At 39.4% G+C, this 14580-nt stretch overlaps 1 protein-coding gene across 1 annotated transcript; it reads left to right on the forward strand.

The window, feature by feature from the left end:
• The first annotated feature begins 13565 nt into the window (after nt 1-13565).
• LOC147902918 (protein transport protein Sec61 subunit beta-like) lies at nt 13566-13994 on the forward strand. Its single transcript, XM_087373441.1, has one exon. It carries the CDS (start codon nt 13627-13629, stop codon nt 13894-13896), a length of 270 nt encoding a protein of 89 aa, XP_087229567.1. The 5' UTR covers nt 13566-13626; the 3' UTR covers nt 13897-13994.
• Nucleotides 13995-14580: the final 586 nt, after the last annotated feature.

A 14580-nucleotide genomic window follows, 5' to 3' on the forward strand; every position in this document is an offset into this window, starting at 1 on the left:
ATTGTGTCTAACCTAAATTAGGTTGTACATGCAAAAAACATAGTCTAATTAAACTAATCAAGCTAATAATTAAACAAATCAAAGATACTAGAAAACAAAACAATTTCCACTACCGGGCTAGTTTAGGATACTCACATAACTAGTGTCTAACTTGAACAAGCTCTGAATAGGGCTCTAACAATTAGACAATAACAATACATTGCTATTTATTATTGTATTTTTGTTCAACCGTAATTTTAATCATGTAACTACTCTTGGGCTGGTTTAGAAAAATCATATATAATCAAGCTAATAATTAAACTAATCAAGCTTGTAATTAAGCTAATTAAGATACTAGTAAAACAAAACAATTTTAGTTTAGGACAATCACATATAATCAAGCTATTAACTAAACTAATCAAGGTAATAATTAAACTTATCAAGCTACGAGTAAAGTAGAACAAGCAGGCTAGTTTAGGACAGTCACAATTTCAACCATTGGGCTAGTGTTTGAACTGAACCAGCTCGGTGATATATTATTGTATGTGTAAAAAATACAATCTAATTAAACTAATCAAGATTATAATTAAACTAATTAAAGCTAGTAGAGAACAAAAAAATTTCTACTGTCGGTCTAGTTTAGGACATTCACATAACTCGTATCTGACCTAAACAAGCTTGGTGACATATAACAATTATATATTAACAATATGTTATTATTCACTTTTGTATTTTTGTTCAATAACAATTTCAATCACGTAACTGTCATTTGACTTAAACCAGCTTAGTGATGTTCCACTAACCACCAGTTTAGTTTAGGATAATCACATTAAGTCCAAGCCAGCCTAGTTTAGAAATTAATTTGTATGTGACCTGAACCACTGGAAAATTAAATTTAAATAATTTACCTACTAGGAAACACAACATTTTCAACCATAGAGCTAGTCATCAATTAGATAATAATATATTGCTATTCTATTGCAAAATATATTGATGTTAATTTAGTTCAACCATGCTAGTTAGGACAATCATATACGTGGTCTTTGACTTGGACCAGCCATGGTTGCATGATCTTCCAAGCACAGGGATGGTTTAGGATAATTACATTAACTTCAAGCCAGCTTGGTGTAGAAATTGAACATTCAAAAACTCAATCACAAACAACCACTGAGCTAGTTTAGGACAATCACATGATTTTCTAGCCTATCACTGGGCTACTTTAGGGCAATCACATTAAGTCAAGCCAGCCAGTTTTTAAATTAAATAATTAAACTATTCCAAAACTCAATCATAGACAGTTTATTTTAGGCAACCATTGACATACTATATCTAGCATGTGTATGATGTGATCGTCAAACTTGTTGCATCTCGTCCACTTTTTGCAGATATCCTTCTTATTTCAAATTGGGCTAATTGCGCATTGCTTCCACTGTGTGTCCAACAACTAGAGCCATGTTGGACTTCTAATCGACAACATCTTCAACATTGTGCACCCATGCCATTTCTCCTATGTTTCAAGGGACACCAACATAGCTAATGTCACCCTCTTTACAGCTAGTTGATCTAATCTCATGTTCTTCTACTCTGATGGCATGCATCTACAACCTCTTCTTGTTAGTGCTCAACAAGGAGTCTTGTTTCTTCTCATTGTTTCTCCCTTTGCAAACATTGCAAAAGTATCTTCTATTGTCATTTCAATGCCATACCATTTCTTTTCTTGACTGGCAATCTATTGCTTATGCCTTGACCAAGCTTTTCACCTTTCCTATCTCATAGCCTTTATCTACTTCTCTTGCAAGCCATGATGAGCTGCATCTTGCCATAGACACCATGAGTTATGGGCATTGCTAGTGGTATGAGGTTGCCTCGTTGGAGGGGTAGCAGATTCCATCATTGGAGAGATTGTTGGGGCAGACTATTAGGAGGTTATGGGCTATGGCGTAGACATTGGAGCAGGCTTGCAGGACATGGTGATGTTGAGGCCCGTGGAGTCTTGTTTGGAGCTATGATGGCAGCTCGTACTTCACAGTTGGAGCTCTTTTGGGCGGCTGTAGGGAGTCGTCATCTAGAGAGGCTACTGTTGCATACAGGAGCTGAAGGTTTTGAAGGCACTATGGTCACCTTGGAGGTAGAGCAGAAAGCACCTCAATTTAAAGCAATCCAAAAATCCATAGAATTCATGGGGGGACAATGAATGTGTAAAGCATTGTTGTGTCTATTCGAAGTACCTAATAATAGTCCCATGAAAGCTACAAAGCAGTGAGTGCACTAACCTGAAGTCCCTTAAGAAGATGGACATGATGACAAAATAGAGGGGAGAGGAGAAGAGTGGAGATGACGAGAGAGGGCACAGCTAGAGAGCACACCACAAATGACTAACTATACACTAGATTTAGTTGAAAATGTAGAATATATATACAAACCCATTTAGGGTTAGGGTTAGGGCATCTGTCGATGGAAGTGCTAAAGTGTAGAAGATGGCTAGTCGTCTTGCAAAGATGGCAGTTGAGCATGGCAGCTTGTTCGTTGAAAAGGTCTATCATGCTCCCTTCGTCCGTCGTGAGTGTTGCATGCAGCTGGTGTTGCTAGGCAGTGGCCTTTTGCTGATGTTGTGAGCCGCAGTTTCTAGGCAGAGGTTGTGAGTTGCAGTTGTAATAGTTGATGGATCCGTTTCGCTAAAGGTGGCATGGGCGTCAGCTTGAGGGACTCCGTATCGTTGATACTGTGAGGCCGTTGATAATGGATACCAGGAGAGGGATTTGCTGCGAGCCTTTGGAGACTTAGCTCTCTACCTTGATAGGATGCTGGAAGCTATAGAAAACTGTGGACAAAGCACTGTGGTGCATTCGAAGGTTGCATGGGCTGAGCAGAGCCATTGTTGATTGTCGACCAGACTATGTGGGAGCTAGTTGAAGCTCATAGATTGTTGCTATGCTTATTGTGAACATAGGGTTGCCTTGTCTTCTTTAGCAAGCTATCATGGGACCTCTCTAAAATGGAACTTAATCTATATCTCTCAGAAGAAAGAAAGAAAGAAAGAAAGAAGGGATGAATAGAAATCCTCACAATTTCTTGTCTCAATGGAAACACCTCTCTCTCATGGACGGAATGAATGGATGGAATTTTCTCTCAACAGAAGAGAATGGATGTCTTTCATCATCAGAATGAAAGAATGGAGGCTCAATCTCTCAATCTCTTTTGCTCTCACAAGAAGGATGGCACCTCAGTAGAAGGCAAAATCAAGCTCTGATACCATGACAAAATATGAAGAGGGGAGAGGAGAAGAGTGGAGATGAGGAGAGAGGGCATAGTTAGAGAGCACACCACAAATGACTAACTGTACACTAGATTTAGTTGAAAATGTAGAATATATACAAACCCATTTAGGATTAGGGTTAGGGAATCTAACCCTTTCCTTTATAGCACTCTATATGTGTTAGTGCTATGCACATGTAATCACATGATGTTGAGCATGGTCTCTCAACACAGGATGTTGCGTGGTGGACAGGATGCTTCACACGCTTTTTCTGCCTAATCTCTTTCGATATACATCTTTCTTATTGAGGGACACCCTTGTTTCCTAAGTCCAAAATGCAAAGGAAGTATCCTAAACCTCCTGTGTAATGTTGCTACATCATCGTTGTTGTCTTTAGCACACCATTAGCAACAACATTCCCTAATCTTTGATGAACATATGAGATTTTACAGAGTAAAAATTCCCTCTATGGACACCCAAAAGCTTCAATTATTTTGTAATGTTATATTCTTGGCATTTTGTTCCATTAGAATTCATCACCATCATCAAGGTAGACCTTTTGAAGAAAACTTCATTAGAGGTTCGTGGTTGCTTGACATGGCTTAACGTGCTGTGGATGTTGGATACAATTGCTCCTTGCAACTAAAGTGCATCATTGGCATTGTGCAAATGCTTGACATGCAGATGAGAAATGATTTGTTTAAAGATATCCTTTCTAGCTACTGAGTCCATTATGCTTGTCTGTTTTAGCAAGAATGACACAACCTCATTCGCTATCTTTCATCTCTTGTGTCCACGTCAACTTCAACATTAGCCTAATCTGCAATACCTTGCTTCATCCTTTCTTTCTGTCGATGCTTTCTTTTCTGTGCAGCCTCATATTCTCTGACAGTGTTTACCTCTTGTTTGCAACTGGTCAGATGCATTAGTGTCCTTGCATTAACATCCTCTAATGCAAAAGGCAAATATGTCAGACACACCTACAAAAAGGAAACATAAAAGATCACTATCTAGATCACTAGTTTCATTTTGAAAGATCAATCAAGAACAAAAAAACCAATGTATTTCTTGCAGCACAAGCACCTACCATTTCATTGACAAAGAAAGAACTACAAGAAACACAGAGCTTGTAAGAAAAGACAGTGCAGAGAGAGAGAGAGAGAGAGAGAGAGAGAGAGAGAGAGAGAGAGAGAGAGAGAGAGAGAGAGAGAGAGAGAGAGAGAGAGAGAGAGAGAGAGAGAGAGCTTGCAGTGCTCTCAAAGTAGTGTTAAAGCAATGTGCGGACAGAGAATTGCAACAAGATAGAGCTTGGAAGAGCAGACATCATGCGCTGCGCACACACACATACACACATGTATACTTTCCCACTGATGAATTACTCTTTTATGTACATCTTGTGAAATCTCCCCTTTATACTCTTTTTTTAACCACCCCACACACCAAGCACACTAATCCTCCCATAACTCAATCATGCAAAAGAGCTCAAATGAAGTAGTACATTCAAACATACATACAAGGAATCGAATAAATGCATGAATATAAATATACATTGCAAAGAAAGAATGAGTACACACATATCTTCTAGTACCATATGGATCTTAATCATTTTGAAGTAAAACATTACACATATAGAAAAATAAGAACACACCTCGCTTTATCATTGATGCAATTGGGGATGACACTAGTTGTGTGCTACAAGATGGCCTCTTTGTATAAGCTTGAAAAATGGAAGAGAGGATGGGAGAAGTAGGTGGCTCTAATATGGAAAGTAGAGGGGGAGAATTTGAAAGGTAAATGTTCCTAGTAACTATCACTGTCACTTAGCACTATATTATTAGTCTTAAATAGCATAACATGTAATGATGCACTAAGGACACTTCATAATGGATTTTTTAATTAAAAAAAGGCCTTTTCAAAACTTTATTGCATCACTTTGAGAGCTTATATTAATTTGCAATATCCATTGCAAAAACTACTCTTATTAAATGCATCACATATGTGTCACTACTTGCATTTACAATGCTTGTGTGTGTGTGTGTGTGAGAGAGAGAGAGAGAGAGGAAGACAAAAGACAACATTTGGTAGTAGTGGTTGGTCACCCTCCTTGACGCAGCCTACAAAATGTTAGTCAAGGTCATGACTCTATATTTGCGGTCCTCATCTACTATTTTTTGCATGATAGCAAAGCATATTGACAACATCTTCTCATTTTCACAGGTTATTGATTCGGCACAAATAAGTCTTGGCCTCTTGCAATACTTTGTATCTCAAGGGAAGACTAGGCCTTATTAATCTAAGATGCAGAGAGGGGTCATCATAGGCAATCTTATTGTGTGAACCCTTACTCTAAGGTCATGGCCTTGGAAGACCATTTTGCAACATGATCTACTTGCAAATAGTCCAAGGATGGGGAGTAAAGGTAACAATCCCCTCAGAGAAACTTTATGCTTTTTTTAAAACCACCCCACACAACAAGCACACTAATCCTCCCATACCTCTACTAACCCCTTCTCAACCCATCTCTCATTTTCTCCTTACTCCACTTGTGACTTGAACATTTTTTAAATTATCTAAAAATCCATTTGGCTGTCTATATTCCTAGGTAAAGCGATAACAAGCCAGGGAAAACATGCATTACTTGTCTACCCAAACATAACTATGTTGTTCTAACACCTAGTTTGTTTGGATGGTCGCAGGTAAGTGGACCCTGACCTTGGAGCCTGGACTACCTAATGGATTCGACACTATTGTACTATTTCTTTGCTTAAAGATTGCGAACTCAATATATAGAAAAATCCTATTGTCAATCCTTTGGCTTTTCTTACCAAAATTTTGGATTCCAATATTGTTAAATGTTACTTCAATTTAGTTTTCTTAAAACATTTTCAATCCATTGCTTGTTATAATTATCCAAATGATTGAATTAATTGTATGGTTCATTTATTGATACGATTATTAAATCTAAACGCATACACTAATCTCCCAACTAGCCTTTGGTCACGGGCTAGTACCATACAAATAATTCGTAATCATAGGATAATTTTAAGTATGGTCAAATGTTTGTCATTGGAATTATTTTGCATCCCTTTCCTTTGTTTACTAAATGAGTACTTTTTATGTGCAAAAACATTAATTCCAAAAATTGGGTTATGCATCTACTAATGGCATCACTTTTATATCACTTTTGACACTTATCATAGAGATCCCTTTTTAAGTTCCACATGGTGGGCTTACTCCCCACCATGTGGTCTTACCTCTGGGTTGGAGGTGGGCCACACACAAAAAAAAAAAAAGAAAGAAAGATTTGTAAATGTATCTCACACACACTTATTTCTTTACATACACACACACACACACACATGTATACTTTCCCACCAATGAATTATTTTTTAATGTACACCTTGTGAAATCTCCCCTTTATACTCTTTTTTAACCACCCCACACACCAAGCACACTAATCCTCCCATACCTCCACTAACCCCTTCTCAACCCATGCTCTCATTCGCTCCTTACTCCACTTGTGACTTAAACATTTTTTAAATTATCTAAGAATCCATATGGTTGTCTATATTCCTAGGTAAAGTGATAACAAGCCGGCAAAGATAGGCATTACATGTCTACCCAAACGTAACTATGTTGTTCTAACACCTAGTTTGTTTGGATGGTGGCAGGTGAGTGGACCTTGACCTTGGAGCCTAGACTACCTAATGGATTCGACACTGTTGTACTAATTTTTTGCTTAAAATTTTCAAATTCAATATATAGGAAAATCTTATTGTCAATCCTCTTGCTTTCCTTACCAAAATTTTGGATTCCAATATTGTTAAAGGATTCTTCAATTTAGTTTTCTTTTAAAAAAATTAATTCGTTGCTTGTTATAATTATCCAAATGATTAAATTAATTGTATGGTTCATTTATTGATAAGATTATTAAATCTACACACACACACACACACACACACACACAGAGCTTGTAGTAGTAGAAGAGATAGGTAGGCCAAGAGACACAAGAGTGAGCTTGTAGGCCAGAAGACATGAGACAAAGTAGGGAGGCACAGTCAAGGGAGAGCCAGAGTAGCCAAAGATCGTGGCCAAGGGAGAAGATGTAGTTACAAGACAGCCAGGACCACAAGGATGTGGTATGTTAGTTTTTTATCACTTATCACTTGCAAATGCAAGTTGCAAATGCAACGTGCTTTTACTCAAAAAGCATTTTACATGGACTATGCTTTTTAGTCCAACCAAACATGCATACACCCTACCCTCTTCTCTTCTCCTCCCATCAAGTGCACATTAGCATGATGCTTGAAGAACCCTTCAGCTACCACAACTAAAGTATGGTGTGATGGTCTAGAGGGGTTCTTCTTTTGAGGTAGCAACAACAACTCTTACAATAAGTACCTGGGTGTACTATTTGCATTGCCACCTATCTTTCGTGAATTTTGTCTACTAAAATTGGCATTGCCCTTGTACTTCTTTCCAACATATCACCTGTGCTGTAAGAAACTAGGGAAACCTATTAGAAATAATTGAAAGACAATGTTATATATTTGAGATCCAATCTGTTCAGCCTAGAAGGTCTCTTGCTCTATGATAAATGTTGTGAAAATCACAATTTTTATGTGACTAGCTCACTGTAGTAGCTTTTGTATGGTACCTCTAAGAGCCCTTCCTTTTAAAACTATGGTTCCTTCCTCCTCATTTTTCTCACCTTACTCCTCTTCCATTCCAAACCTTAACTCTAGCTTCTTATCCCAACTCTCAATTATGCAATTCTTCTTGTTTGATCTTATGACTCTATCTTTGTGCTCATTACATACTGCATTCCATTGTTTCATCTTCACTACTGCATTGACATCATTGTCAAATGATGGTCTTTTAGTACATGTTTGCTCCAACCCAAAGAAATGCATCAAACTACTAATCCACCATGCTTACAAGATCACGAGCTTGGGCATCCTATTCTAGCATCCTTTTGTGACTCATGTGACCTTCATTTTGAAATTATACAATCTATCCCTGATCTCTTTTATGGTCTTTATCTCTCTCTCCTATACAAGCTATCTATTTTATCTAGTAATCGCTCTCAAAGTACTTGGTGCTTGTGCTTAGAGACAATGGAACCTTCCATCCCATAGAAAAAAGTGTGTGAAAGTTAGAAAATTAGATACAATATCTACACATATAAAATCCATGTGCTAATGCAATATGTGGTTTACAAGATATAGTGCATGAGACAAAATCCATGCAAAACAAAAAAGACAAATACCAGCTCCCAATTTGAGAGAGTCCAAGGACTTGACCCTAAGTACAATCCCATCTATCTCTTGTGCCTTGTGAGCACAAGGCTAGGGACAACTCTACAAGCCAGACCTTGCATGCCTAGCTAATGATAGTAGAGGATAAATTACCTCCCAAATCACAATAAGTTGCAAATAAGCTGGTGACATGCTCATATAGAGGAGGCGATATTAGTACCACCAATAATATAAACAAATACTATTGATAACAAATAGGTTATTGGCTATAACATGACTTCTATTAGTGAAAACAACGCTCTATACCACCAACAATATTGATGGTACCACTAAGAAAATTTGCACCAAACTTTCCAATTGGTAGTATCCCTTTTAACAATGGTAGTACCAAAAACTACTTATAGATGTTGGCAAGTTAATAGTAGTATGATTAGCACTTATTAGCGGTACGAGTCATTTCATCAATGGTAAATAGCTAGTTAGTGCTAATAGTGGTACGAGTCATTTCATCAATGGTAAATAGCTATTTTCCCTTTAAGACCGACAAGGTTTTTTCATCATCACATACATGATTTCATGAACATGATGTTCACAAATATAAATAACACAAAAAGTTTTGTGATTACGTAATCCTTGGTCCTCTCAGCTTTTCAAATTCACCTCCTATAGGCTGTATACATTCAATGCATAAGCTATGGTTGCATCACTTTTATTTCCAACATCATAGAGCCATGCTTCAATTGAAATAATAAAATAAACCTTTTGAAATTTTAGAGAGAGAGAGAGAGAGATCATATCAATGTCTGTGGGCAGAGAAAATGACCCATGGTGATGGATAGGTAGATAGATCATATTAATGTTTGTGAGGGCCAAAATGCCCCGTTTGAGGGGGGGGGGGGGGAGAGAGAGAGAGAGAGAGAGAGAGAGAGCTCTAGAGAGAGAGAGAGAGAGAGAGAGAGGGATAGGATTGAGAAGAAGACCTATGAGTTCTTCTTCTTCATCATCTTCTTTTTGCTTAATAATCAATAATAGAGGAGGAACACACCCTGCAAAACTCATTCTCTCTCCCTCCTTCCTCTCTCTATCTTTCTTGAAAGTTTGAACAAAGGCATGGTTACTATGGATAAGATAGTTACTTGACTTTAAGTTGGAAGTGGGGAAGATGCATAGACTAATGTGGATAATGAAGTTTCAAATTTCAAATTGCAATGAAAAAAAGGGAAATTAAGAAATTCATGAAAAAACTATTGTCAGAATTTCAAATTTTGAGCTTTCTCATGTGAGGTAAAGATTTGAAATTCCAATCTAAATCAAATAAATTTGAAATTTTGCATTAAAAAAATAAGTATCAAAGGTTAGTTTTAAACTCAACCATGAGTATCCTCCACGGTGCTTGAGGCTCTCCTCTCATGAAGGGAGAAGGTTAGTTTTAAAACCATCCTCGGGTATCCAAGGCCTCAAGCAAGTTGGAGGATAGTCAAGCTTGGTTTTGAAACCTCCTAGGTACCCTCCACTATGCTTGAGTCCCTCTCTTAGGAGAGGTTCTAGCAAGGATCAACGGCTCTCCCTTCCTCTTAGGAGACATGCTACCAAGGGTGCAAAAGATAGGTGCCATTAAGGATCCAAGGCTCTGCCTTGCTCTTAGGAGAGGTGCTAGAAAGCTTAGTTTTGAATCATGTTCCATCACTAAGGCCTTATTTGCCATAAGGAGAGGTGCTACAATGATTGATTTTCATTGACCTTGACTATCCTACACCTTGCTTGAGGCTCTCCTCTCCCAAAAGGGGAAGTGCCACTGAGATCAGCTAAAAAAAACCATCCTTGGGTTTCCATGGCCTAAAGAAAGATGGGGGATATTCAAGGTTGTTTTAGAAACAAACTTTATTATCCTCATCCATTGCCAAGGGAGACTTTATAAAGTGAATTGGTGATGGAGAATGGTACCCAAGGTTGGATATCTTATTTATGACCAAGAATCCCTCACAAGGGAGGTGCCTTGGGTATCCTCCACCTTGCTTGCTATCCTTTCCTTCTTGAATACCCAAGGTTGGTCTTAAAACCAAACATGGGTAGCTTGCTCCATTGTCCAGGATATCCTTACTCTTAAGAGAGGTGCTAACACTAAGGCTGGTTTTAAAACTGACCTTCACTCTCACTGCATTGCTTGAGATGCTCCATTTTCAAAAGGAGAAGTGTCACCAAGGTTAGATTTGAAAGGAGACCTTTCATTTCCAAAATGAGAGGCAAAAGGAGAAGTGCTTGAGGCCCTCCCTTCTAAAAGGAGAAGTGCCAACAAGGTCAATTTTGAAACTAAGCTTGACTATCTAGGGCCTCTAGCAAGGTGGAGGATAGTGAATTGGAGGAGGATACCCAAGGTTGGTTTGAAGATCGATATGTTACTTCACCTTTAGGCATATCACTTATAGGTTACAAAACTAAGCCTGGTGGCACAAGAGATGGCCTACGAGAGATGATGTTAAACATGACAAAGAAATTGATTATCCTTTATCTACTTCTTCAAGCACAAACCCAAGGATCTAGATCAAGTGCATAGCTAAATAAGGAGTAGAGAGAGAGAGAGAGAGAGAGAGAGAGAGAGAGAGAGAGAGAGAGAGAGAGAGAGAGAGAGAGAGAGAGAGAGAGAGAAGAAGAAGAAGAAGACATGTGACTTCTTCTTCTTCTTCTTCTTCTTGCACAATAATCAATGATAGAGGAGGAACACACCTTGCAAAATCCCTTCTCTCTCCCTCCTACCATCCCTCTCTCTTTCTTGAAAGTTTTAAAAGAGGCAAGGTGCATGTTGATAAGATAGCTTCTTGACTTTGAATTAGAAGTAAGAAAGATGTACAAACAAATGTGGATAACAAAGTTTAAAATTTCAAATTTCAATGAAAAAAGCAAGTTAAGAAACTCATGAAAATACTATTTTTAGAAATTTCAAATTTAAACCTTTTTCTATCGAGTAAAGATATCCAATTCCAATGTAAATCAAGCAAAATCTAAAAACTTCATTGAATTTCGATACACGAGGTTTGTTTTTAAATTGTCCTTGAATATCCTCTACCTTGCCTAATTCTTTCCTCTTGCAAAAGGAGAAGTTCAGTTTTAACACTGACCTTGGGTATCCAAGTCCTAATGCAAGTTGGATAATAGTCAAGGTTGGTGGTTTTGAAACCTATCTGGGTATCCTTCATTATGCTTGAGGCCCACCCTTCAAAAATGAGAATTGCCACCCTGCATATCACTCTCGCCTCCCAAATATCCAAGGATCTTGCTCTATCATTAAGTACATCCTTTACTCATAGGAGATGTTCTACAACCATGGTTGTCCTCCGACTTGTCTAAGACATTTCTCTTCCACAAGAAGATGTGTCATGAAGGTCAGTTTTAAAACCAACCTTGGGTATTCTATTTGATCAGCATGGCCATCCTCCAGTAGGACATGTTCTAGCAAGGTTGGTTTTAAAAAAGATGTGGGATATCCTCCATGTTGCTTGAGGCCCTCCCTTCCAAAAGGTGGATTGCCACTAAGGTCAAACCTTGATTATTAAAGGCCTCAACCAAGATGGAGAATACCCAAGGCTAGTTTCTAATCTGAGCTTAGGTATCCTCCTCCATCTCCAAGGGAGACTTCCAAGAATTTATTGGTGATGCAAAATGATACCCAAGGTTGGTTTTAAAACTAACCTTGGATATCTTGCTCTATCACTATGGCTATCACCTGTAGGGGAGGGGCCTTCTCCCTTTCTGTTAGGAGAGGAGACTACTATGGTTCCTTTTAAGATCAACCTTAGCTATCCTTTGCCTTGCTTAAGACCCTGCCCTTTCAAAAGGAGAGTCACTACTAAGGTTGATTTTAAACCCGATGTTGTTTAGCCCACTATATCACCAAGAATTTCCATTTAACTTACAAGGAGACCCTGGTTATGTTAAGTGAAGGGAGCATATAATTGACGAGTGCAGGTGGGATTGTCAACAAAAACCAGCGTTTTGCCTTAGCATAGCCCTTCCTTCCCACAAGGGTCCCCCTTTCACCATTCAAATGTCTGGAGGTCCTGGCTCGGGCTTGTGGTGGGGTAACTCACAAGAAATGTGTGTTGGTTAGTTTGAGACCATGGGTACGTTACTTGAGGGGGGGAGCATATAGTTGACAAGTGAAGGTGTGATTGTCGATAAAAACACCTCCCCATCATCATTTCAAGTTTTCAGAAGGTGTTTGCTGAGGCAGAGGCTTGTGGTGGGTTAAGTTATAGGGAAGGTGTGTTGGTGTGAGACCATGGTTACGTTACTTGAGGGGAGCATATAGTTGACTAGTGCAAGCATGACTGTTGACAAAAACACCTCCCTATCATCCTTTCAAATGTTTGGAGGTCAAAGGGGCGTGATGGAAAACACCTCCCAATCATCCTTTCACATGTTTGGAGGTCGTGTGGGTGCACAGGCGTGTGGTGGGGTAAGTCATAGGAAAGGTGTGTTGGTTACTGAAAGGCCATGGGTACTGAGAGCTGCACAGGCTTGTGGTCGGTTAATACTTAGTGTACACACTTCTAATGGTGTGCAACCAGAGACGATTGGCTTTCTGTTCACGCGTTTTTAGAAAAAAGAGCACATTCAATGTAGAGTATACTAAGTAAGGATGCATAGAGCCTCTGCAAGCCTTAGTTGGCATTGATAGATTGGCTATTTAGCATCCCTGGCAGGTGTTGAGGGTGCTGGACTAGTGTGCAGTGGGAGCTGCAGGGTTAAGGACCAATGCGAAGTCGCCGCCGCCGTTGTCGTAGTTGATTGGCTAAAAGAACAATGGCGCACTGGTGGTCCATGTCGTACCCTCAGGAATGAATCGCGTGGCCAAATACTTCTAGGGATGTGTGGTCAGCATCACGAGATGTGCATGACGGGAATTGTGTGCATGGGCTCTAAGATGCCCTAAGATACAACAACAACGGGCCCTAAGATATACAACGGGCAGAGTGTGCACACTGGCCCTACAACAACACCACCGGGGTGTGTTGGTTATTGAGAGACCAAGGGTAAGGTTTATAAAAGGTATAGTTGACTAGGAGGAGCATTTTCTGCTTTGAGCAAATTCCTTGCGTTCTTTTCGCACATCGTCTTCGCTATCAGCTTTTGAAAATGTCTGGAGGTCCTGGTTCAGGCACAGGCCCCCGCGGCAATGTTGGGCCTCGCCGGCGCCGAATCACAGGAGCTTCTGGTGCTGGTGGCGGTGGATCTGCCTTCGGTGGTGGCGGTGGTAGTAACATGCTCCGTTTCTACACCGATGATGCCCCAGGTTTGAAGATCACCCCCACTGTTGTCTTGGTCATGAGCCTCTGCTTCATCGGCTTCGTTACCGCCCTCCATGTTGTTGGCAAGCTCTACAGTTACCGATCCGGTGGCGCCTGACTTTCAGCCTTCGTTTTCTTGTGGACTCCGCCTTCTCGGGTCCATTTGTAACCTGAGAGCCTTCTTTAAACAGCGAAAGGATTTTTACTTCTTGCAGATATAGGCGGGATCTGAAGGTCTCGTGTGAAATTTAGGGATACTAAGTCATTTGACGTTTAAAAATCAGTCGTTTTTTCATAAGGACGGTAAATCTTTCAGAATTTGTCTGCCGATTTTTGTAGTACTTCCCGTTGTATCGGAACGCTGAGGGTAGCATGATTGATGGTTTCTCATTTGTGGTAATATCTGCTTCCTATCTTTGAAAAAGAAAGCAATTGAACGAGATGAACCTTGGACAATTAATTTATTGGCGTTTTCCTTGATCGTACGTGTACAAAGGCTTGGCAGAGTGCTGTTTATATGATATGTGAGTTTTGGCCGACGGTGTTAAAAAGAGACCATTAATCAAGCTACAATTTCTTGAAGAAAATTAGCTCAGTGTCCCTATTCTCACAACTCTTGTTTATTGCCCAGGGTCCTCTGAAAGTATTAGCTCTGCTTCTTTTCGCTGGTAATTATCCCAGAATTTCCAGTGATTTATATGTGTCATGTAATGTTGAAAATGTTTCCTGCTACAGTACAGGGAAGGCAGGTGATATTAAGCAGTTAGTGATAGTCGCCATTGATTGTTCATTATTGTAAATC

The sequence above is a fragment of the Dipteris shenzhenensis genome, chromosome 4, assembly GCF_047967505.1.
Source record: "Dipteris shenzhenensis isolate YYH24624 ecotype China chromosome 4, Dip_SZ_1.0, whole genome shotgun sequence".
Taxonomy (NCBI): domain Eukaryota; kingdom Viridiplantae; phylum Streptophyta; class Polypodiopsida; order Gleicheniales; family Dipteridaceae; genus Dipteris; species Dipteris shenzhenensis.